Source organism: Lutra lutra, chromosome 16 (assembly GCF_902655055.1).
Source record: "Lutra lutra chromosome 16, mLutLut1.2, whole genome shotgun sequence".
Taxonomy (NCBI): Eukaryota; Metazoa; Chordata; class Mammalia; order Carnivora; family Mustelidae; genus Lutra; species Lutra lutra.
Genome location: NC_062293.1, coordinates 11,486,978 through 11,512,521, shown reverse-complemented (window position 1 = coordinate 11,512,521; position 25,544 = coordinate 11,486,978). Strand labels below are relative to the sequence as shown.

The 25,544-nt window shown below is 40.7% G+C and overlaps 1 protein-coding gene across 2 annotated transcripts; it reads left to right on the top strand.

The window, feature by feature from the left end:
- On the top strand, positions 1-22,129 carry PRKAR1A (protein kinase cAMP-dependent type I regulatory subunit alpha). 2 transcript variants are annotated; one of them, XM_047706841.1, is made up of 11 exons: positions 1-139; positions 3,390-3,572; positions 9,085-9,255; positions 10,067-10,158; positions 10,361-10,422; positions 14,101-14,147; positions 15,062-15,220; positions 16,471-16,531; positions 17,682-17,803; positions 19,197-19,278; positions 19,616-22,129. In XM_047706841.1, the coding sequence occupies exons 2-11, from the start codon at positions 3,396-3,398 to the stop codon at positions 19,786-19,788; spliced, it is 1,146 nt and encodes a 381-aa protein (XP_047562797.1). In that variant the 5' UTR covers positions 1-139; positions 3,390-3,395; the 3' UTR covers positions 19,789-22,129. The 2 variants fall into 2 exon arrangements, with proteins under 2 accessions (XP_047562797.1, XP_047562796.1); XM_047706840.1 differs by lacking the exon at positions 1-139 and adding an exon at positions 356-504.
- Positions 22,130-25,544: the final 3,415 nt, after the last annotated feature.

Genomic DNA, 25,544 nt, shown 5'->3' with positions numbered 1-25,544 from the left:
GGCCGGAGCGAGAGCGGGGCGGAGTGAGGCCGGGAGGCGAGGGGCCGCGGAGAGCCGGGGGCTCCCGACAGCCGCACCGACAAGGGGCGAAGAGCGGAAGGAAGAATAAAGGGGACCTGCGGCGTCCAGGGCGGAACTGGTAAGGGGGCAACGCCGGGCCGGAGAGAGTGCAAAGGATGAGAGGCGGCCGAGAGGAAAGGGCTGAGAATAGGGACGAGGTTAGAGGGAAAGAAGAGCAGAAGAACGATTCTAGGGCGTGGAGGGGCGGAAGGGGAGCTCGGGCCGCCGCGCCTTTAAGGTTGCCAAGGCGACGGCTCTGGCCAGAGCGAGGCGCATTGACGTCAGCAGCCGAGCGCTGATTGGCTGCGGCAGGGTCGTTTCCGGTGGAGCCGCCGCCGAGCCGCTATCGCAGAGTAGACCTGGGCTGGGAGGGAAGCGCCGGGACAGCTCAGCTAGCCGTAGCCTCGCGCCTGCTGCCCCGTGTCCGCCGCCGCCCGTCCCCAGGTGAGTGGGGTCGGTGGGGAGCCCCGACGCGCCCCGCTTCGTCGCCCCGCCACCCGTTCGGGGGCGTTGGACCGATCCAAGATGGCGTCACGGGGAGCGACCTGCAGGGGGACGGCCGCACCCCCTGCCCCTCCCCGGCCCCGGCGGGCGCCTCCCCGCAGGCCTCACGCCCCGGCCCGCGCCCCCCGCCCCGAGTCCGCGGCCCCGAGGCCCCCAGGCCGCCGGGGCTGCTCCGGTGCCGGGCTCACCGGCTGCCCGGGCCGTGCGCCCTCCCCGCGCTCCGCGGCGCTCGGGCCCCCGGCCCTCTGCGGCCATCGCGCCCCTGCCGCCTCTGCCCCCGCGCGCAGCGGCCTCTTCGCTCGCCCTCCCCCATTTCCTGAAGGACATCAGTCCGATTTTACTGGAATCCGCCATCGTTTTCCCCAGCCCTGCTGGCTGGTGTTGAGACTCGGCTGTTGTCGTTTTTCTTTCTAGAGTGTCTCCTTGTCATCTCCAGCAGGGGCTTCGCCTCTCCTTCGTGGGATTCCACCCCCATCCCACCCCCATCCCCGTGATTTCAGCCTGCCTCCTAAATTTCTTTTTGTCCCTGTTCACCTCCCTTTTCCCGATCTGCTCCCCCTCCCCCCGTTACCCCGTCTTTTCGCCACCATTGTGGCCTTCCGACTAGAGGAGGATGAAGGAAGGATAGGCCTCCCTTCTTCGTTTTGTAGCCATGACTGTGGCAGGTGTGAAGTGAAGGGCACTCTGCTGTCCTTCCTCTCGAAAATAAGTACGTGGTACCTCTTAACCCCTGCAGCGCAGTGCAGGTGAGATACCAAACCGCTACTCTGAAAGGTTCTCAAGAGACTGGTCTTTCTGACCGGAGGAGGTGTTCCTGGCAGGTCTGAGGGGCTGCCGTCTGAATCAGCACGTTTCTCGAAAGTGTGCTAGATATTTCCTCGCGTGAAATCCCTCTGCAACTGATTTGTATCGCAATTGAATTTACAAAAGAAAAGATCTGAGTTGTTTTCTTATGAGTAGATGCAATGCAGTGAAGTTTGAAAGTAGTTAAATAATTTTTTGGGTTGGGGAGAAGCTAAAATGTTGGGCTCTTTAGTTTTATGAACAAGTACGGAGTTCATCTAGGTATATTCGATTAAAAGTATTAAATCTGTTAAGTTTGGATTAAGGGGTTCACATGATGACTGCGTTAATCTTGGGGCATTTTTTGTTAAGGTGCTGCCTTAAGAAACCAATGTGTTCTTTTTTAACACATAATTTTGTTTCAAACAAAAAGCCAGTTTCACTTCTTAGACACGGTTCTCTCATTTCTACCAGCCCAAAACCTGAACGGTTTCTCTGATCAGTTGAATAAATGTATTGGTATTCCTGAAATACGTCTGAGTATTTTGAAGCATGAAAGATCTGATTTATCATTGTTCTTGGTGGGCTTTGGTATTTGAAATGCAGAAAATTCTACTGAAGTGGATTATCAGTTCATAGGATTGTCTGACCTGGAAAAGTGGTATAAATCTAAAGTAAATGAAGCTTTTTTTTTTTCTTTTCTTTTTTTTTTTTTTTTTTTTGATTGTATATTTTTGAAGTAGCATGATTCTTTTTTTGTGGCTTTTAGTTTAGATGCTTGTCAGGGAGCTACAGACTTTCTCATGGTCTTTTAGTCTGTTATCACCTTTATCATGAAAGTTGTCAAAACAAAATTAGTAACAGTGTAGCACTCCGGCTTTTGACTCTGGTATTTTATATCTTTTTTCTTTCAAATTTACGGTTTCATCTCTGATTTTGAGTGCATTGTATTTCAAAAAGACTGATGTGTATTGAATTCAGTTAGGGGGAGAGGACCTCACTTTTATTTTCTAATCTCAGTTGCTTAATAATTAGAAGTTGGAAGGAAGATAATTTATGACTGTTAAATTATTATGTTTTTAATTCCAGGGTAAAGTCTGCTGCTCACTCTTCTATTTCAACTTATTTTACCTTATATCAAGGTAGTTTGAATCCTCTAAAATTCATTAAATGCAGTTTATCTGTTGAATCTTCATGTAAGTTTAAAATTTAACCTATTCTAGCATTTTTCTGTCCAGCTGAAAAAATGTTTTGACATTTACCTGTCCAAATCTTTTATGATTTACTTGGTAAGGTTTTTTTTTGTTTGTTTGCTTTGTTTTGATTATTTATTTATTTTTTTCCTGTTAAGGATTTTTTTTCTCTTACCAGTGTGTTAGTGTGCTGTTATTTAGGGCTGGAATTTTATAGAAGAGTCTGGAATAAAAGACTGCTTTTAAAACTCACTGGGGGTTCCTTTTTTGTTTTTAAAATTTTTGATTACGCTTGTAGTTGGCTAATCAGATCCTTTGCTCCAGTGGTTTGCTGGGTGACAGTAGGACACTCCCCCCCCCCCCCCGATAGGAGGTACATACAGGGAATGTCAGATGCTCTTCATTGTGCTTACTTGCTTTCACTTGGAGCCGGCTTGTGTGCCCTTGTAATTCTCTGTCCTGTTTACCGTTTACACACTTCCTACGTCATCATGATTTCTTTTGCAGGGGGAGAACTGAATGAAATTCCCTTAAGGGCCTCACTCCTCAGCAGTTCACCTCTGTAGGGGATAGTGGCTCATACTTCCTCCCAGGAGCTCAAGTTCTTGCCTTTTACTGTTGCTGCCTGCGGCAAAGAAGAAGTGAAACCCTTCTTTGGGAGAATGCTGCTTTCCGACGTATTTTATCCCTGAGCCCCCACTTCCGTGTTTGAAAAAAAAAAATCTTCTTAGAAAAAAAAAAAAGTCCTTGTGAATCAGTTGGCTGATGAATTTATTAAGCCAAAAGCCAAATTGGCATTTGCTCTTTATAAATAGTTCACACAAGCATGTGTGTGTTTTTTCCTCGTAGAGAACCATGGCGTCTGGCAGCACCGCCGCCAGCGAGGAGGAGCGCAGCCTCCGGGAATGCGAGCTCTATGTCCAGAAGCACAACATTCAGGCGCTGCTCAAGGATTCTATTGTGCAGTTGTGCACTGCCCGACCCGAGAGACCCATGGCATTCCTCAGGGAATACTTTGAGAGGCTGGAGAAGGTAAAAATAAATGGGGGGAGAAGATGACCCTGGCAATTGTTAAAGGTGATGCTGTAGAATGTCGTTAATCTGTACCATTTGGCAGAAAAGGAATTCTGACCAAATAAGAAATCTAAAACAGAATTTCCAAAAAGAAATGCAGTTAAGGCATTTGTAGTGACTTTTAACTTTGTGATCAGTAGAATTTATCAGAAAACAAACCCATATGCTAAGTTTAGTTGGGTAACAGAGGGCTTCTGCACGTAGTTCCTTGTAACTATTTTAATCCCTAAAATTGATTAAAATAACTAATTAGATACAGTTGATCAGAAGTAGCAGTTGTATGACAAGAAATTCCACAGTACTTGAAAGCAGTGAATGCTTCAGCAAAACAAGTAAACCAGGTAAACCTTATCTCACCTTTTAAAACCAATGTAATGAAGCATTTGAGTCCAGTTTCTGATTGACACATCAGAAATTCTGAATTAGAGATGTCCATATTAGTACAGATACCAATTTATCTCAGATGAGTCCACTCTAAGGCAGAGATGTTAAGATTGATGGTTGTCAGAATTTTACTTTATTTACAGTTTCGGTCAGGACGTGATTCCTCTTGAAAAAAAATTAATTCAGTTTTTATTCTTTGTTCATCCTCATTGTGTGTATGTCACTGTGATCTAAGCATATAGTCTATGCTTTTCTAAGCAAAATGATAATCAAGAGCAATGCTTCAGTTCACTTCCCTTAAGAAATGATGAATGAGAAAGTCTGGAACGTTAAATATTTTGAGTAGTTTCATTTGTTTTTTTGTGAATCAACGAGGTGAGTTCACAGGTTTTCTTATACATATTGAAGTTTTGATGTGGTTCATAATAATTATGAACCAATTGGGATGCATTTCTTAGGTATATGATCATTAATTATCTAATTGTATAATAGAAATGTTTGTAATACATCCGCTCTGTTTGGAGAATCTTTTTTTTTTTTTTTTTTAAAGATTTTATTTATTTATTTGACAGAGAGAGATCACAAGTAGACGGAGAGGAAGGCAGAGAGAGAGAGAGAGAGGGAAGCAGGCTTCTTGCTGAGCAGAGAGCCCGATGTGGGACTCGATCCCAGGACCCTGAGATCATGACCTGAGCCGAAGGCAGCGGCTTAACCCACTGAGCCACCCAGGCGCCCCTGGAGAATCTTTTAAGTAGCATACTTTATTATGGAAAGAATCTGTTTATACTAGGATTTAAAAAATGTTTGGTAGCTCCCTGATCAGACATTTGCTACTGTTTTCTTGAAAGGCTGTTTGTTAAAATTGGTGTTTAGTCCCATGATTAAAATAATTAACAACAAAAAACAACTATTCAGCCCCCATAAATGTAGCCTTGCTGTCTTAGAATTGTGGTAGAAAGTCTGGTTTTCTCCTTTTTAAGCAATTTCCAAAGAGTTGGTGAAATACTGTAGAGCCAGGCTTCAGTGGGCGTTCCCTGTTTTGAAATAAAGTGTGTTCCTGGAGATCTGGTCCTGAAATGGGTCACTGTAAGGTGATCCCTCTTCGCTTCGGACATCAATAGAAACCATTAAATGAGGGAATGAAGTTGGTGAGACATTAAGTGTGTGTCTTTTTATAGGGAGTGTTGAATGTGTGGTGCTAGTTTCAAAGCCTGGACTTACTGTAGCGCTGTTTAAGCACTAACCAGCAGGGAAAGCAAGAAATCATTATTAAATAGTTTTTTTGCACATGGGATTTTTAGATTTAACGTGTTTTGTTTGGCTCCTCTACCTTTTAACAAAAGTCAGAGCTGAACATACTCTTTCCTGTAACTCAAGGGTCTTGATTCACTCGCACATATTCCTTTAGCAGGGCTTGAATGTTGCTATCTGGACTTTCAAGCAACCAGATTTTCGGCTTTTCAGCAGATCATTGTTCTGTACATTAGGTGTTAGGTTTATATGTCTGAAAATATACAATCACGTTCTTGTCACCTCCTTTCCTGTGTTAGCCATGGGTCATGTACCCTCAGCTACTCAATAAGAAATGTGCCAAAAAAGTCACACTTGGTCCATTGAAAGTGTCTGCATTTTGCTTCAGGCTTTCTCCTGGAATTTAAATTCTCATTTCCTCATATATTGGCACCTTGCCTGTCTGATAGATCAGAGGAATTTTAATAGCTGTGTCCACTGAGTGTCTCCTATGGGCCAGGTACTGTCTGAAGTGCTTTGCATACACACATACTCATTATTTCAAATGTGTGAGGTAGGTGATCACCACCATTTTGAGAGGTAGAAGGTACAACTAAGACATGAAGTAATGTGGCTGTGGTCTTGCAGTGTAGAGTTAGACCTTATTGTGGCAGCATACAGCCCGCCCCCCCAGTTTCAGTGGCTCACTACAAAAGACCTTATTTCTGTGTCATGTGTAGCCCTTCTGGGCTCAGCCCATCTTGCCCTCTTGACTCCACAGGTCTTGTTCTGGGGCTGAGTGGAAGGAGCAGTCGCTCTATAGAGCACGCTATTGTCAAGGCAGGGAGGGACCAGAAGCTTGAGGGGGCAGACCATAGAAGGGGACACAGTGTGGCACGTCTGCTTATATTCCATGGCCAAGGCAAGTCATATGGCCAAGCCCCAAGTCCATTTGGACATTCATTTCATCTGCAGGGTCGAGTGGGATGGCAGTGGCGGAGAGGGAACAAGTAATTGTTGGGAACATGTTAAGTGAGTGTTGAGGGGAGTGTGAACTTAGATCTCTAGAACTTCAGAAGTGCCGGTATCTAGTTTGTTTTGTTTTTTGGGTTTTTTTTTTATTGCTTTTGTTTTAATAAGTGGGACAACTAAAGAGGGAAGAGACTGACAGCCGAATGACAACGGCAAGAAAAAGGATATAAAAATGTATCCTAATCTGTACTAGAATGTGATCTCAGTTAATGGCTCTGAGTGGTCAAGATGAGGTTGTATCTGATTGCCGTTTAAAGATAATCCATGAAACAGTTAAAAATCACCATGCTTTCAGTACTTGAAAGTTATTTTAAAAATTCATTTAGGTGTAGTTCCAAATGAGATGTTATTTGTGTAATTTTTCATGAAATTTTTATGAAATGCCAGTGCCTGGTTTTGAGGGGTAGAATGTGTTTTACTTATGGTCTTCAACTAAATTTGGGGAAACTGGACTTTTACAGCTATAGCTACAGTTTTAGAGTATGAAATGGGAGAATCTTACTGGTGTTGGCATCACCAACATTGGAAAGTGAAGTGAGTTTTCTGAAAAATGTATTTTAAAATATTGGTTACATATTTGCACATGGTTCAGAATTTTACAGGTACAGAGGGTATGACAATAAAATAGGATGGAATATATGCAATATACTGCATTTTCTATTTATGTGTTAACATAGCATATAATATGTAAGGTATGTTTTATATATGTACAAATTATACATTATTATATAATAATATATAAAATATTTTAAAAAGTCTCCTTCCCACTCCATTGTCTTCCTTGAATGTAGCCAGTTTTCCATAGATTATATAAAGGCATTTACCTACAAATTCAGTTATAAAAGAGCGGCTTACTTTCCCAACAGGTGCATGGCATTCCATTGTATGGGTAGACTATAGTTTATTTAATCACTCCACTGAAGATCTTTTTGTTTCCACTGTTTTGCTATTATAAACAACGATACGATGAATAACTTTGTGTGTATCTATCCATATCTTGAAATAAATTTCCAGAAGTAGAATTAATGGATTATTTGGTCAAAAAGTAAACTCAGGCATGCCTGGGTAGCTTTAATTGCTTAAGTGTCTGCCTTCAGCTCAGGTCACGATTCCAGGAGCCTGGGATTGAGCCCTGCATTGGGCTTCCTGATCAGTGGGGAGCCTCCCTCTCCCTGTCCCTCAGCCTTTCCCCTCTGCTTGTGTGCCCACGCGCACGCTCACTCTCTATAAATAAAAATAAATAAATATCCTTTAAAAAAAGAAGTGAATGCATTTGTAATTAAGTAGACAAATATATTAAGTGTTTTATTATATGTTTTTCTTAACGGTGGTTTCTTTTTCTTAATTTGAAAATTAGAAAATCCAGAGAAAAGAGAAAAAAATAAATCCAAATCTTCCTTCCAGAAAAGAATAAAAATCAGGCATGATTTTACTAATAGAAACTAACATCATTAATACCTTAATGGTTATCATCCTAGACTTTGTTGCTGCATGTATAAGTTCTTTCCTTTGTCTTGATGCCTAAAGCAGGGCTAAATACCATGTAGGAGAAAAAGTAAGCATCTTAATTTCTTTTATTATTATTATAAGTTTTTTTTAAAAAGACTATTAGAGAGAGTGCTTGTGCACAAACCAGGGGAGGGGCACAGAGAAAGGGGAACCAAATTTGTGGCTGAGCAGGGAGCCCACATGAGGGGCTCGGCCCAACACCCTGGAGATTATGACCTGAACCAAAACCAAGAGTCTGACGCTTAACTGAGAACCCAGGCACCCTTCTTTTAATTTAAAAGAAATTAAAAATAAATTTTTTTATCAAAACGTTTTTTGAAATTATCAGTGAATGCTAATAAGTTCATTTACAATTTGAAAGATGGTTTAGAAATACTGGAGAATGAGTTAAATGAATGAGAGTATAGTAGAGAACATAATCTTATTTATATGAGGCATAACAACTCATTCTTTACTGCAGAGTTAAGAGGAATTTCTAAGCCCTAGATCTGAAAAATAAGAATGTTAGAGTTTATTTCAGTTTTTATATGAATTGGTTTAATGAGTTTGAAGACAAACTTCTCTTGGTTTTAATTTTGTTATAAACTCTGATAATAAAGAAGGCTTCCAGTTCTCTAGGAGAAGTATTGGTAGATCTAATCTTATTTAAATTCTTAGTTACCATCACATCATTTCATTGTTTCTCTTTGAGACTCCAGCAAGAATATAAATTCCACAGGCTTGGGACTCTTTCCTGTTAGTTTTGACACACTTTTCCTAGCATAGACTTGACATGGCAGATCTAGAGACTCCTTCCTGAGTTAATGAAATAATCCAGTAACCCCAACATTCTTGTATCACTTTGCTGTAGCTTAGTGGTTATTTCTAGGTAATATGCTTCTAGTGTGTGTGTGTGTATGTTTGGGGGCGGGGTTCATGCTTCGTGCTGTCTGTAGCAGCATACAAATCCCCAAGATTTTGTTTTCAGTTTTGTTACTATTGTGTACATTATAAAGCTTTGTTGTCAATCTGTTACTATAACAAGTGTCTCATTTTATATTTGTGGGTTGTGTCTATATTAATGGCTTTTCATTATAAAGTATAGTATCTGTTACTGTCTGAGGAAAAAGTATGTCCTTTCAGAGTATCTCTTTTCAAACTTGACTCACTGTTTTTGCATTTGGAATTGGCATTTCCCCCTTTCACATCGGTAATAGAGGAAGAGATTTGAAGTGACGGAGATTGTTTCTTACTGGGATAGGAGAATACCAGATTTACATCCTGAACGAGCTCATTTTATAAACCGGCAAATTTTTTTTTTTTTTTTTTTTTCCAGGAGGAGGCAAAACAGATTCAGAATCTGCAGAAAGCAAGCTCCCGTGCAGATTCGAGGGAGGATGAAATCTCTCCTCCTCCACCCAACCCAGTGGTTAAGGGCCGGAGGCGCCGCGGTGCTATCAGCGCGGAAGTGTACACGGAGGAAGATGCTGCGTCCTACGTTAGAAAGGTAGGCTTGCCGCCCACGCCCTGGGGAGGCTTGTCCAGGACCCCGCGGTAGTCAGCTCCGTGGGCGAATGCTAGTGCTGTTTTGAAGAGTAATGCGCGGACAGGATGGGCTGTGCTTCACCCTTCACATTTCTTGGGTACTGGCGAACAGGCTTGCTGTAATAACGAGCAAGTAACTAACCGTGATGGTCAGACGGTGAGTCATGGCGTTGGGAGGGGGGGGTTTCCTTCCCGCGTGAGGTTGCAGGAGAAGAAGCAGGCAGTACTCTTTTTTTCTCTTGGGTCCTGGTTGGTTTTTTGACATCTTATAATTCATATTGTGATTTTTAACCTTTTATCCTCTAAGTTTCATCCTTTTGACTTTTCTTTAGAGTTAGCCATCCATTTCGAGTTATGGTGTTAAATCAAGTGGGGAAGAGAATTGTGCTGGCAAGAGGCTTACCAGCTAGTAGTACGTGATCACGGTTAAGAAATGGCTGTGTCATAAAATGCTTAGTGCTGCCTCAGAATAGTGACCTTGGTTAAGGTGCTGATGGTTTATTTGTTGACTGGAACCCAAACACCAGCCTTTAAATACAGGCTTGGTTGTAGGCAAGGGGATTAATTAGTATTTATTGAGTACTTTAATATTGAATAAAGTATTGAGTACTTTATAGATCAAAGATATTACAAGTGTGTTGTGTTAAATACTTAACACAAAGCGGTCTTGTTTAAATACTGTAATGTATCTTGACATTCAGTTGAAATGCGTGTTCAAACATGCTCTGCTTTTGATTTATGGAATTGTTACTGGACCTTCTGTGCTTTTCTAGGTTATACCAAAAGATTATAAGACGATGGCTGCTTTGGCCAAAGCCATTGAGAAGAATGTGCTCTTTTCTCATCTTGATGATAATGAGAGAAGGTACGTGCATGTTCTTTATTATTTCAGTACAGTTGTGTCCCCACACTAGTCGCATCATTGTTGCAAGTTTTAAGACTCTTAATAATTGTTTTCCTGAGGACAGTCCAGGCTGAAAATCTGGGAGCCTTAAGTCTTAAGTTAATGTTTGCAATCCGTAGAAGATGCAGATGGGGTGTAACTTAAGGCCTTCTCTCTCTTGCAGTGATATTTTTGATGCCATGTTTCCGGTTTCCTTTATTGCTGGAGAGACTGTTATTCAGCAAGGTAAGGGCTGCTCCCCTGTGTCCTGTAGTGCTGCGGGAAGTTGGTGTTCCTCCTTCAGTCTACCATTTTCTTCTGTCTTCTGGATTTTCCTATTTCTTTTTCTTTCTTTCCTTTTTTTTTTTTCTGTGAGTGTAGTTGACACACAGTGTTATTTTAGTTTCAGGTGTGCAACTTAGTGGTTTGACGAGTTTATACATGATGCTGTGTTCACCGCATTTATGGTATCATCTGTTCCTTTATCAGTATTACAGTATTGTTGATTGTATTCTTTATGCTGTCTCTTTTATTCCTATGATTTATTCATTCCATAACTGGAAGCCTGTACCTCCCACTCCCCTTCACCCATTTGCCCAACTCCCCACCACCTTTCTCTTCTGGCAACCATCAGTTTGTTCTCTGTATTTATAGACCTGATTCTGCTTTTTGATTGTTTATTCATTTGTAGGTGTGTGTGTTTGCTTTTGGTTTTTTCTTTTTTTAAGATTCCACTTAGGAGTGGAATCATACGGTATTTATCTTTCTCAGTCTGACTTATTTTGCTTAGCATAGTACCCTTTGGGTCCATCCATGCTGTTTAAAATGGCACCATCTCATCCATTTTTATGGTTGTATAATATTTCATTGTGTATATACACCAAGTTTTCCTTGTCCATTCATCTACTGATGGCCGCTTCGGTTACTTCCATATCTTGGTTATTGTAAACAATGCTACAGTAAATAATAGGGGTCCATATATCTTTTCAAATTAGTGTTTTCATTTTTTTCTGGTTAATACCCAGTAGTGGGATTATTGGATTACATAGTATTTCTATTTTTAGTTTTTTTTTTTTTTTTTAAGATTTTACTTATTTATTTATTTGTCAGAGAGAGAGAGCGCCCGCACGCGGTGCGAGCAAGTACACAAGCGGGCAGAGCAGAGAGAGAAGCAGGCTCCCTGCTGAGCAAGGAGCCCGATGCAGGACTCGATCCCAGGACCCTGGGATCATGACCTGAGCCAAAGGCAGCAGCTTAACCGACTGAGCCACCCAGGCGTCCCTAATTTTTTGAGAAACTTCCATATCTTTTCCATAGTGGCTGTACCAATTTATATTCCCCCCAACAGTGCAATGAGGGGTCCTTTCTCTCTGCATCCTCCCCAGCACTTCTTATTTCTTGTCATTTTGATTTTAGCTATTATAACTGGTATTAAATGAAACTTCATTGTGGTTTTGATTTGTATTTCCCTGATGATTAGTGATGTTGAACATCTTTTCATGAGCCTGTATATGTCTTTGGGAAAATGTTTGTTCAGATCCCCTACCCCATTTTTTAATCAGATTGTATCTTTTTTGGTGTAGAGTTTATAAGTTCTTAATGTATTTCAGATATTAACCCCTTATTGGATATATGATTTGCACATATCTTCTCCTGTTCGGTAGATTGTTTTTTTTGTTAGTGGTTTCCTTTGCTGTGCAAAAGCTTTTTATTTCGATGTAGTCCCTTGCTTTAGGAGACATATCTAGAAAAATGTTGTTATAGCCAATGTTAGAGAAATTATTGCCTATATTACACTCTCTTACAGGATTTTTATGGTTTCAAGTCTCACATTTAGGTCTTTAATCCATTTTGTGTTTATTTTTGTGTATGGTGTAAGAAAATGGTCCACTTCCGTTCTTTTCCATGTAGCTGTCCAGTTTTCCCAGCATCATTTTTTGAAGAACCTGTCCTTCCCGCAGCATATATTCTCGCTTCTTTTGTCCTAGATTAGTTGGTCATATACTTTTGGGTTTATTTCTGGGCTCTCACTTCTGTTCCATTGATAGATGTGTCCCTTTTTTTGCTGTACCATACTATTCGGATCACTGCAGCTTTGTAGTGTATCTTGGAATCTATCTGGTATTGTGATACCTCCAGCTTTGTTGTTTTTTTCCTCAGGATTGCTTTGGTTATTTGGGATTATCTCTGGTTCCATACAGATTTTAGTATTACTTGTTCTAGTTTTGTGAAGAGTACTGTGTTGGTATTTTGATAGGCTCTAGATTGCTTTGGGTAGGAGGGACAGTTTAGCAACATAACTCTTCCAGTCTATGATGAAATATCTTCGTTTTTGTCATCTTCAATTTCATTCATTAGTGTTTTATAGTTTTTGGAGTATAGCTCTTTCACCTCTTTGGTTTATTCCTTGGTATTTTATTCTTTTTTGGTGCAGTTGTAAATGGTGTTTTTAAAATTTCTCTTCCCTCTTTGTTATTACTGTAAAGAAAGGCTATTTATTTCTGGCTTTTAATTTTGTATCCTGCCACTTTACTGAATTCATTTATTATTTCTGATAGTTTTTTGTTGGCGTCTTTAGGATTTTCTGTGTATAATATTGTGTCATCTGCAAATAGTGACTGTTTAAATTTCTTTACCCATATGGATGCCTCATTTGTTTCTCTTGTCTGATTGCTGTGGCTAGGACTTCCAGTACTGTGTTAGAAAAAGTGGTGAGAGTGGACATCCTTGTCATGTTCCTGACCTCAGAGGGAAAGCTCTCAGTTTTTCACCATTGAGTATGATGTTAGCTTAGCTGTGGGTTTTCATATATGGCCTTGAATATATTGAGGTATGTTCCCTGTAGAGTTCATACCTCCTCAAACTATTCCAAAAAGTAGAAGAGGAAGAAAAGCTTCCAAATACATGCTATAAGGCCAGCATTACCCTGATACCAGAACCAGACAGACACCACCAAAAGAGAGAACTATAGTCCAATCTCACTGAGAACGTAGTTGCAGAAATCCTAAACAAAGTAATAGCTTGAAGCAGTACATTAAAAAGACTGTTCACCACAATCAGGTGGATTTATTCTGTGAATGTGAGGATGGGTCAGTATTCACAAATCAATCAATATCATACACCACATCAGAAAAATGACAAAAGTCATATGATCAAACTAAGTGATCCTATTTTTTTTTAAGTTAAAATCCTTTGAACTAAAAGGTACAGTTTCCCTAAAGGACTACCAGTTTTCTAATATCTGATACAGTTTTGTTTATACTAACTCTTAAAAAATATTCTTACATTTTAATTTTGAATGTCGTGTGGGATTTCAGAACCATTTGTCTTCCATATATCCTTTATATTCGTTATTAAACACTTACAGAGTAAAATAAAGTAGGAAGTAGCAGAGCATTTGCATTCTTAATCATACAGCCCATCTATTTATAAGGTTCTGGGGCTTCTACTGATTCTCAACTATTTTGCCCTGTATATGGACATGGGTCTAACCTTATGGGTATCTGCCTGTCCCCCTCCCTGCCCTAGCCTTTTAAAATTTATTCTTGAATATTTTCATTATGGGTCTCCATAATCCATGTCTTTTCCAGGTTAGTGACAGTCTGATGTTTTGTTACTTTCTGAGTTGTTTCTTGTTTTGTTGTTACAAATGACGTAGCAATTAAAATATTTGTACACATGTAGCTTTTTTTTTCCCCAGAGATATTCTTCACTAGGAGATGACTAAAAAAATTGATCAGTTTTATGGCTTTAAAAACATATTACTGGACTTTTTTTCCCCTGAAAGGTTATGTTAATTTATAACACACTTTCTCTCATCACCTGTATAAAATAAGTTTATTTGTTATTTTACATTAATTTGGTAGTTCTGATATATGTTTCTTTAATTTATATCGCACATCTGACATTTTTACTCTCTTTTAGGTGACGAAGGTGATAACTTCTATGTGATTGATCAAGGAGAGATGGATGTAAGATTTAATAATAGCAAAAAATATTGATTATTATAGAAGTTAATGTGCTGATATTTATTACTATTAAGAGTTTCTGAAGGGCCTGTATAACTCTTACATGTCAGATTCCATCAACATCTTTTGCTAAATATTTTAATGATACAGAGAAATTTTAAACTACTGAAGATAATTTCTTTAGCTAGACATTAGTTTTTTTGTTTTTTTTTTGGAGAGAGAAAGCATGCACGCATGCTTGAGAGTCGGGGGAGGAGGAAGGGAAGAGGGAGAGAGAGAATCTTAAGCAGATTACATGCCCAGCACCGATGCGGAGCTCTGTCTCACAACCCTGAGATCATGACCCGACCAGAACTCAAGAGTCAGACGTTGAACCAGCAGCCACCCAGGTGCCTCTTGGTTTAAATCTTGCTGGAGTCATGGTTGAGGTGTTTGTGTGTGCTCTGTGGTAAGACAGATGGGAGAGTCTCAGTCTTACGTGGTCATTAGCTCTGAGACTTGGTATAGGTTTCTCGATTCTGTGAGTCTTATTTACAAGTGAAATGCGGATAATAGCACTGCTGTCAAGGATTATTAGACAGTTCAGTGTCTCCTGCAGGTGAGATGCTCAGCACAGTTACGTGACACAGCACTCTGAGTGTACGTGATGGTTAATGCTGTTTACCTTTTTGTCCTGGTCATCCCTATGGGAACCTTTTTCTTATCTGGTAATTAAACCAGGTAATTCACAGACACTCTGGGTTTATTTAATTCACCATCAAACAGCAACTGCTTTGCTATGCTTTCTCAAAAACATATATTCTGTTCTTTGAAACAAAGTTCAAGATTCTGCGCCCTTAGAAAGTTTTGTGGATTTTTAATAGTCCTCTGTTTGCTGTGTATTGGAAAAAACTCATTCTTTGTCATTTGTGTTTTAGGTCTATGTCAACAATGAATGGGCAACCAGTGTTGGGGAAGGAGGGAGCTTTGGGGAACTTGCTTTGATCTATGGAACACCTAGAGCCGCCACTGTCAAAGCAAAGACGAATGTGAAATTGTGGGGAATTGACCGAGACAGCTACAGAAGAATCCTCATGGTGAGACAGCGTGGATTTTCGAGTACAATTTAGGATTTCAGTCTATGTAACTGGTGTTTGAGTAATATCACCAGATCTTGTAGAATGAATGTCTGGCCAGAAAAAGCATAGGAAACAATTGTGTAATGGCCAGGTCCCGTTTGGAAATCTGTCCATTTGCCGATCTTTACTTACTTTATCTTTGCACTGAGATAGCTTGATAGGTGTTACTTCTAAGTGCATAAAGTGACTTAAAGCCAGTCAGAAGTAATCTGCTTCCCTAAACTGCGGGTGGCTTATCTGTAGTGCAGATGTCCCCTTTCACTGAAGGAGTAAACAAAATAATAAAGCCACTGGAACATTCTGCTGATGTATGTAGGCAGACTTTTTGAGAACTTCTTGGTGGATTTATAGAGTAGCTGTAGATTTAAGTGCCAGCTAATGGCATGAGTCCTCTTGAGTGATTTCCGTAAATTTGCGCAGTGCCTGTCTGGCTGTTTGACAATATGCACTTGGATGTATTCTGAATATTTTGTGTATTTCGGGAATATGTGTGGACAGTTAAATATATACATGCGTGTGACAACATTACAGAGGACAATGTTTCCCTCTCACCTTCCCCCAGGTGTATTTAACCTCATAGATAAGACAGCTGGGTTAGGTTTGGGTGATGGCACTGTTTTTGGTGGGAGGTCTAGAAGTGGCAGCAATTTTATTTCCTCACTTCTGTGGAGGGTTGGGGTTGTGGGGAAGAACCGTGGGTTGGAAATATGTTCAGCTATAGTCACACATATAACTTTTTTTTTTTTTTTTTAAGAACTGATTATTTATTTGGCATTTCACTAATTGGTGATTTTAGGCACCTTCTTTGGCCATATGCCTGATGTTATACCTTTTTTTGAGGAGTGATGAGGGGTAAGGAACAGGTAGGGAATCCCAAGCAGGCTCCATGCCCAGCACACAGAGCCTGACCTGGGGCTCAGTCTCACAACCCCAACATTATGACCTGAACTAAAATCAGGAGTCGGACTCAACTGAGCCACTCAGGTCCCCCAGCTTGGTGTTACTTTGAAGAATGAGTTACTAAGCTTTATATTGAGCTGAACAGAGGGTTTACCATCACCAACCAGAAGAAAAATAATCATGTATCAAGAAGCAACAGCAAGCGTTGACTATTTTTTTTTAAGTTTACTTAACACTCAATATTTATTAGCTCACAGCGTTATGTGATAACACATTTTTGAGATGACTTTTATTTTTTTCATTTATAGGGAAGCACTCTGAGAAAGCGGAAGATGTATGAGGAGTTTCTTAGTAAAGTATCTATTTTAGGTGAGTTTTGGAAGATTGCACAGAGAATCAGTAAATTGAAGTGTTGGTGATAGTTAAGAAGAACCTATTGCATTTCATAAAAACTGCTCTGGTTATCAAGTCACCTTTTTCTTTCTTTTTTTTTTTTTTTTTTTGCTAATAGTAATGAAAAACACGTGGGATACAAAGTTGAAGTTTGACTAAGTTAGAAGTAATTTTATGGCATATTTAATTTGATAGTATATGACAAACCTCTTAATTAGAAATGGCAGATTCTTGGATTTGTGTGCTCCACATTCCTCTAGGAGAGGCAGAGAGGCTAAAAGTGTCCTCCTTTGACAGTGGACACTAGTAGTTGTTCCCCCTGTGATGTCTGTCTCTTTTGCTCCATTGGTGAGTTTATCAATAGGTTCAGGACAGTGAGTATTGCTAAGAATGCCTTTTCCCTGTAGAAAGATTAGGTGCCATTTTTGGACTTTTCTTTGAAAAAGTGCTAGAATTGTGAAGTTTAGAGTAAAGCAGGTTAACTCGAGATAATTGTGTATATTTTCTTTTGTGGCCTTAGGATGTGGTGACAACTTGTTCTTCCCTGGGAGGGGGTGTGTGCTGATTCTTAGGTAATAGTCTTCTGCCATTGTTTTGTTAGAGCAAATGGACTTTTTCCCTTATTTTTCCTTTCTCTGAAAGGATTACATTTAGTTTGTGACTTGGGTTTCAGTTTGGCCTTTGAGAGCTAATATCACTGTCAGTTCTCCTTGTTGGCTTCATAAGTAAATTCAACTTGGGATTTAAATAGATAAGTTATTTCTGTGAACCTTTGGAAGAGTACAGTTGATGATACTCTCACTTCTGGGTCTTGTAGGTTAGATTTGCATTGATGGTGTTCATTAGGAAAACTTACTGATTACATTTTTTTAACTCCTTTACCATTGAGTGCAGTTGGTACAAATTAAAACGGCCACTGGACTACTGAAGTAAGGGTCTGAGGGTCGTTTGTAAGTAAGAGGAGGATCTGGCTGAGATTTGAGGTAATTGAAGAGAGGTGCCGTGTTTAATCTGTAACACGGGATATCGAATGGGCATGGCTGTTCTATTGATTCTCTTTGTAGTTTATTTTTTGACATTTTTAGCAGTGACAGCATGGAGAAATTCTTTTGATCTTGCCTTTCAGAATCTCTGGACAAGTGGGAACGTCTCACAGTAGCTGACGCACTGGAACCTGTTCAGTTTGAAGATGGGCAGAAGATTGTGGTGCAGGGAGAGCCAGGGGATGAGTTCTTCATTATTTTAGAGGTAAAGGTATCTGTGTTTGATGCTTAAAAAAAAAAAAAGAAAAATTGTAAGAGATTTTGTAAAATTATAAAATTATAAGAGAGAAAAAAAGGGCCCAATTCTGATTTATAGTTTGATTTTTTTAAAAGAATACCTGACAGTTTTATTTAAAAATTATCTTTCACTTTGAAGTTTTGCTGTTTGGTTTTCTCCCAGGTCACCACATTTTATTTCATTTATTTATTTTTAAAAAGATTTTAAAAAATTTTTTTTGAGAGGGAGAGAGAGGGGAGTGGGGGAGGGAGAAGCTGACTCCCTCCTGAGCAGGGAGCCTGATGTGGGGCTCCGTCCCAGGACCCTGGGACCATGACCTGAGCTGAAGGCAGACACCTAATGGACTGAGCCACCTAGGCGCCTAAGTCACCACGTTTTAAATGAGTTTGAGTCAGAATTCTGGAAGGGCTATTCGTGAGGTAATAGCCAAATTCTGACCTACTCAGTCCTTATGCAAGCCAAATGAAACTCAACCATGTAGCTTAACTCTTACAGATCTGTACCATCCTTGTTAAAATCCTATGTTTGGACTGTTTGGCAAACAAGGATTAAAGGCAGGTATTTCAATTGTAATAGTTACTATGTTTTATATCTTCACAATTCATGGAAATGTGTAACAGTTGCTTTTGCCTGCCAAGCAGAGCCAAAGAGCAGATTTTCTGTGAAAGTGGCTCAGGGACGCCTGGGTGGCTCAGTTGGTTGGACGACTGCCTTCGGCTCAGGTCATGATCCCGGAGTCCCGGGATCGAGCCCCGCATCAGGCTCCCAGCTCCATGGGGAGTCTGCTTCTCCCTCTGACCTTCTCCTCACTCATGCTCTCTCTCACTGTCTCTCTCTCAAATAAATAAATAAAATCTTAAAAAAAAAAAAAAAAGAAAGTGGCTCAGTAGGTGCTAACTGGATAATTCAGGAGTCACACTCTTTCTCTGAAGGGCCAGTTGGGAAGTCATCGAGGCTTTTGTGAACCTTCGGGTTTGTATTGCAAAGACTCAGCTCTTGTTAGAGTGCAAAAGTGACAGTGTGTAAATGAATGGGTATGCTGTTTCTTGTAACATCTTATTTATAAAAACTGAGCTTGGGTCTGGCCCTCTGGCTGCAGTTTGCTAACCTGAGTCTGAGCCTTCTGGGTTCTCTGTATGATGAGGAGACTCTCCCAATGGGGGCTGCTGGGTGGACGGGGCCTGACAGCTCCTGGTGTGACTCTTCACAGTCGTCTTTTATATGGATGGGAAGATTGAAATCGCTGCTGAATCCTTTTTTTGGATTTTTAAATTTTTTTAACAAAGCAGCCAAAATTGTGTTGGACATTGTCACCCTGGTTGTAAAGTATTTGTTTTGCTGTTTGGTGATTGTATTGTAGGGTTCAGCTGCTGTGCTGCAGCGTCGGTCAGAAAATGAAGAGTTTGTTGAAGTGGGAAGACTGGGGCCTTCTGATTATTTTGGTATGTGGATTTCCTTGAACTAAATATGTAGTTAAGTCACCTTTCAGTGAGATAGCATAGTCTCCATAGTCTGTCTTAGTTTTCTCTTTCTCCCGAAGTTTATTTTTTAATGGCAGTCTCTCAGAGATTTTGGAGTGCCTGCCTTTAACCTGTTAATACTCAAGTTACTGATTGTCTCCTGTCTACCAAGTTGTTGTTGTTGTTGTTGTTGTTTTTTAAGTGCAGATGTGTGGTTTGTCCTAATTTACTGAGTTATTAAGACAGATAAGCCTTGCTTTCTCACTGCCGTCGTTTCCTGTCGATGCTCACCGGCCCCCGTGTCTTCTCCCCGCGCCAGGTGAGATTGCGCTCCTGATGAACCGCCCTCGCGCCGCTACGGTGGTGGCTCGCGGCCCTCTGAAGTGCGTGAAGCTGGACCGACCCAGATTCGAGCGTGTTCTCGGCCCGTGCTCAGATATCCTCAAACGAAACATCCAGCAGTACAACAGTTTTGTGTCTCTGTCTGTCTGAGATCGGCCTCCTCTGCCTCCCTTTCCTTCCTCCCCCCCCACCCCTTCTGGGCTTCACCCCTGCAGACTGCTTTCTCTTCCTCTTCGCAGCGCCACGTGGCCGCTGGTACCGCAGCTTCTCGTCTGTTTCTATTCAAAGTTGCTTTTATTGCACCGTTTTTAATTTGGAGCATTGATCGAATGCTCAGGCACAGTTAAATAAATAGAAAGAGTTCTGTGGAGACCTCGCTGTTACTGCTTCTCTGTGTGCAGTGTTAGTGTTCGACCTAGGCAGTGCGTGCCCTGCTTTCCGGTGAGGGTGTGTCCCTGCGCCGCGCAGAGTAGAGTAATGGTGTCCCAGTGCGAGATCTGTTTTTTTCAGTGACATGATTTTCCAGTTATCATAAGCATATTTTAGACTGTGGCCATATATGCTGTGTTTCTTTATAGAATAAATGATTTCTCATTAAGCTCTGAGGATTAGGAAAAACAGATCTAGAAAAATTTTAGTATAGTAGAAAGACATCTGCCTGTGTTTAAACTAGTTTAAGGGTGGAAAAGTGCCCATTTTTGCTAGTTATGGATGGATAATGGTCTGTTGAGTTTTGTTTTTTGTTGTTTTTTTTTTTCTCTTAAACAGAATTTTTGTCAAGCTCATCCGCCTGGTTTTGTTTGTCTCCTGTTAGTGTTTCCTCCAATTCTGAAACGTGTGGGTGTGGCTATCTGTGCCTGCCTTTGGAGTTTGAAACCAAATCGTAGACTGCAAATACTGAGTTTTGATTTAATTGTGTCTGCCTCAGCTCAAATACTGCGATTAGAACTTTATTTATCCAGCTAGTGCCAAATATTGATCACCAGATGCTCAATCGGGAGTAAGAATTTGAGGTCTACAGTCTAGGTTAATTTAGAGCCTTGGCTGAATGTATGACGTCCTTCAGTTGGCTCCAGGATTCTCTCCTGTGCTCCCTGAACGCTGGCTGCTGGAGACAGAGTTGGCTGGGAGTAGACAGGACAGATGAAACAGACGTCCCAATAGAAGAATGGAGGTGATGTTGGTAAAGGAGAAATGCCAGGGGGACAAAGTTCAGTGTTGGGGACTCTGTCCCACTAACTTCATTGGGACACGAGATTTGGGAAGAAGTGTTTTATTTTGGTTTTCCCTTTTTCCCTTTTTATGTCAGCTAGAATTTGTGGTGGTTGGGGGTGGGGGTGGGTGTGTCTGTGTTGTTTCTGAGTGGTCTACAAGGCCATCCTGCTGAAAAGGTCTGCTTTTCTATTTAGCGTTTATTTTCTATGGCACACTTCTTTTGTAAAAAACTTGTGTTTTGAGTCTTGTTTTCCAGTATTTTCCAACCTTGTCATCCTTATATGTTACATTATTCCATGTGCACCAATGATACCCAGCAGTTTATTTTTATTATTGTTGGTTTTTTTTTAAACAAAATTTCACCATTCTGTAACGTTAGGCACTTTTATTTTCATTATGATTTATATATAATGTAGGGGTTATATTTGGGAGTGACTGCAAGCATTTTTTTTCCATTTGTGTGCAACTGGCTCTGATTATTAATCCTCTCTCCTACCCTGTCCTGGGTCATTTAAATTGGTCATGATAGATTTGTTTCATAGATTTGAACAGTTTTAGGTTGTTAATAAGTTTGGAGTATAGATCTGGGAAAGAGGTTTTATTTACATTTCAGCGTGAGATAGAAAGCCACCTTATTACAAATTCTTTTGTTTCAAAATAATCTATATTAAATGAGGGTTTTCTGACTTGAACTTTGTGTTTAGCTACCTTTTTCTATTTAAAAAATTAAAAATAAAAGTTATGTTCTTATTAGCTTAAAGCTTGATTTGATCTTTGTTTAAATGCCAAAACTGTACTTAAATGAATTATTTAGAATGCCATAAATTTGCACAGTTCTCATATGTGTATATAATCATATTCATGTATATTTAGATACATTTAGTGCTTTCTAAATGAGTTTTGCTCTTAAATCATTTGGCTTGCTGTTTACTTACTCCCTTTTGTAGTTTTTAATCTAAGGAATTTTAAGTCTAAATTTAAAAATTAATCACATTTAAAGCTTTCTCTTTGTGCAATCTAAGAAAATGTGAGAAATGACAATTGGTGTAGTTTGTCTTAGTTGATATTCAGGGCTTTAGAAGTCATTATTTCTGGGCGTGGTGAGTGAATTTAAGAGATCTACTGCTCTAGAAAGTATAGATGGCCAAAGGACCATTTTGTATCGTTTCCTGGTTACTAGTCTGATTATACTGTGTGTGCTAATATACTCTATTCTTTTTGTTATAGATTGTCTTAACGGTAGGTGAAGTAATAAAAAAAGATTAAATAATTTAAATCCTTAAATGAATCAGTTTTTCTTCCCCTCTTCCTTTCTTTCTTGTCTTCTTCCCCTTCACCCCCAGAAACTTTGAATCTGGTGGGCAAGAATGAAAATCAAGAGTGAATTATGGGGTTAGTGTTTTGAAAGAATGTTTGTTTTCAGTGTTTTCCACCCCATTCCAAAGAATGAACCTCAGATCCTTACCTGAAGTGTGATTGAGTTGTAGCAGATCTGTTTACTGAGTAACGGAAGGAAAAGATTAAATCAAAAGCCAAAAGAGTGCCTTTTTATTCCAGATGGACTGGTTCTCTGGTCTCAGAACTTTGCCAGACTTCATGGGAGATGTCATTTCTGGATCAGCATACTGTGGTTTAAATTTAGTACATGCCTTTGGGTATTTAGGTCTGCTTACTTACGTATATTTTACATTCATGAAGTCTTACTTTTTTTTTTTTTTTTAAAGATTTTATTTATTTATTTGACAGAGAGAGATCACAAGTAGACGGAGAGGCAGGCAGAGAGAGAGAGAGAGGGAAGCAGGCTCCCCGCTGAGCAGAGAGCCCGATGCGGGACTCGATCCCAGGACCCTGAGATCATGACCCGAGCCGAAGGCAGCGGCTTAAACCACTGAGCCACCCAGGCGCCCATGAAGTCTTACTTCTGATAGTCCTCATTTTTCTGAGATGATTAAGTTGTACTCATTAGTTAGTTGGTATTCATTCCTTCATATCCAGTGAAGTTGGAGGTGTGTCGAATTCTAGAACATTCTTTAATCTGTGCTGCTTTGTAACAGATGTACTTTTGTCCGGATTCAGTAGCCCCTTCCCTTAGCCCACTGGAGGGGGGGACATTCAGAGTCACCACAGAATGTAACTGAGGAGAACTTCTTCAGATTGACTGTACTGGTTCTAATTTCATTCTCCTAGAACTCTGGCTCACGTGGTGTTGTTTTTTGTTTTTCAGTGACTTAAATATTGACATTTATTTATTTTTAAATATTGACATTTTAAAATTGAAGTAGCATGATGTTCATTTCCTTAGTACTGCTTTATCTCCATAACCACAAATTAATAACTGAACCTTTTTGTAATTTTGTCCCGCCCAGGCAGCGTATTTCTAAATGGGCTAGGACACCATCGAGAGGCGGTGGCCAGAACACATTTAACCTGTCCCCCAAAGTCATGTCGTACCGCTGCCAGTGAAGGCTGCAGCTAGGAGACTCTGAAAGGGAGTCTTAAATCTCCCTTCTAACCCTGTGGAGCTTTCACATAGAAATCAATATTGTTGTATACATTTAATGTTAGAATTTGTTAACATTAAGTTCAGAGCTGTGACTTCATCTTGAGTCAACCTAAATCTCAAACCCCTAATGAGTTTAATTTTTTCGTTTTGTGACAATTTCTGCCAATTTTTTTTTTTTTTGACAATTTCTGCCAATTTAGCTCAAGTAGCTTTTTGAAGTCACCACTAGATGGGGAGTGTTTGTTTTTATCATCTTGGTGAATGTCAAAGGAGTTACAGTTCATCTTCCTCATTCATGGTGTTGTCTTTGCGAATTCTGTGAATTTGTCTACCTGCTACTATTTATTAGTAACCCCCAAATCAGTACTCGGAGCACTTTCCCTGTTTCCCAGATGTGGGCAGAGTGGCAGAGACTTTGATTCTCTTGACATGACATGCGCGTGTCCATCTGTGCCCCAAACAGCGCCACTCTGCCCTGTGCTTCCGGCGCTGCTGCTGCCATCACGTGTCCGCCTCACGGTCTGTCCAGTGCTACGCCAGCATTTTTGCACTTTCTGTTGGTGATGTCAGTACTTGAAATGGCCCCCAAGTGTCGTGCGAAAGTGCTGGCTAGTGTTCCTAAGGTCGAGGAGGCCGTGATCTGTGTCTTGTAGAGAAAGTAAGTGTAGTAAGTAGCTTCTTTTAAGGCCTGAGTTATGTCGGCTTCAAGGTCAGTGTCTAAATCAGCGGTATGTAGTGTGGTGTCTTGAACACACCCTAACACCTCAGACAAGGTTATGTACTGATTGATGGACAAAATTTAACTAGAGTCTCTCCGGAACCTCAACCCTGTATTTCCTCTAGGCAGACGGTTCTGTCTCCACTAATCTGGTGTCGGTGGTGACTTTACAAAACCACCACGAGTAAGAGAACCTGCCTGCACTTTTTACAGTCTTCAAATTCAGATTGTCCTCTTGGCTTATGGGCAGGCAAAGCTGAGTTCCTTCATACCCCTTTCCCTACCAGTTTTTGTACTGACCATTCCCTTTCATTTTGCATTTCATTGTCAGTAGTAATGTAAAAAGTTTTATAAAGAGGAGAGTTTTTATGTGATGGGAAGTTGAACGGCGGTCCAGAATGGACATGTTGGAAGAACCTGACAGTTCTAAGAAAGTAGTCTTTTGTCCGCTGGCATTTTTAACAAATGATAGAGTCTTAATCTGTGCATTATTGAAAAAATAATGGAGTATTTAAGTAAAAAATTAGGTAACTTGGTACCTTACATATTGTGGTCAAACTCCATTCTGTTACTCTTTGCAAAATACATCACAGCGTTTAATCTAGGCCATATAAAAGCCAGTGCCTTGTCCTCCAAGTGGCCGGATTTGAGACAGAGCTGTGGCTTACCTTCCTGTCATTAGGCTCAGCGGTTGACACCCCAGGCCGCTCTGTGCTGTTCTTTGAACATCTCTGCCTGAATCTTTTTCTGCTGTCCCTCTGTGTGCAATTACCTGGTCTCTCCGCCCGGAAGACAGTAGCGTCTGGAAGTAGGAGACCGTTCCCGGAGTGGGAAGCCCTGATTGGCGGCAGAGCCTGCAGGTGATGGGAGTCTCTCAGGGGGAAGGTTCTACCAAAGGGTTGAGTTTTGTTTGTTTGTTTGTTTTTTACATAAACCGACATAACTTCACAGACCGATTGAAGTGCTGCTGGGTTTTTATAGGACAGTGGAAAGAAAACTTGAGTGTACACTTAAATCATTAAGTTGTGCAATTTCGTGAGACCGTTTTTTCTGTGAACCTCGGATGTCCGGGATTCAGTGTGTGTGTTGGGGAGGCTGGGAGAGCTGTCTGCTGACACTTGGGAAGAGCTCCGCAGAGGGCACTGGCGTTACTGTCCTGGAGACGTAGGGTTGGGGTAATGCACCAGGGATGTGGGGTACCGGCTGGGTCAGAAAGACTCGTGTAACTTGTCAGGGTTTAGATGACCTCTCTGCTCCCTGACCTGGCAGCCCCCCGCCTCACACGTCTAGAATTTGAGCCGCTGGCTTTTAATGGGGAAGTGGATGTGCTGAAAGCAACTGTTTTTACTGGTTGACTGACGAGTCACTCCATAGTATGAGTGGGTTTTTGGACATGAATTACGGGATAAGAAACAAAGCCTCCTATGACAGTTCTCTCTGTTGTTGGCAGGTCAGCAGGGAGAAGGCGGA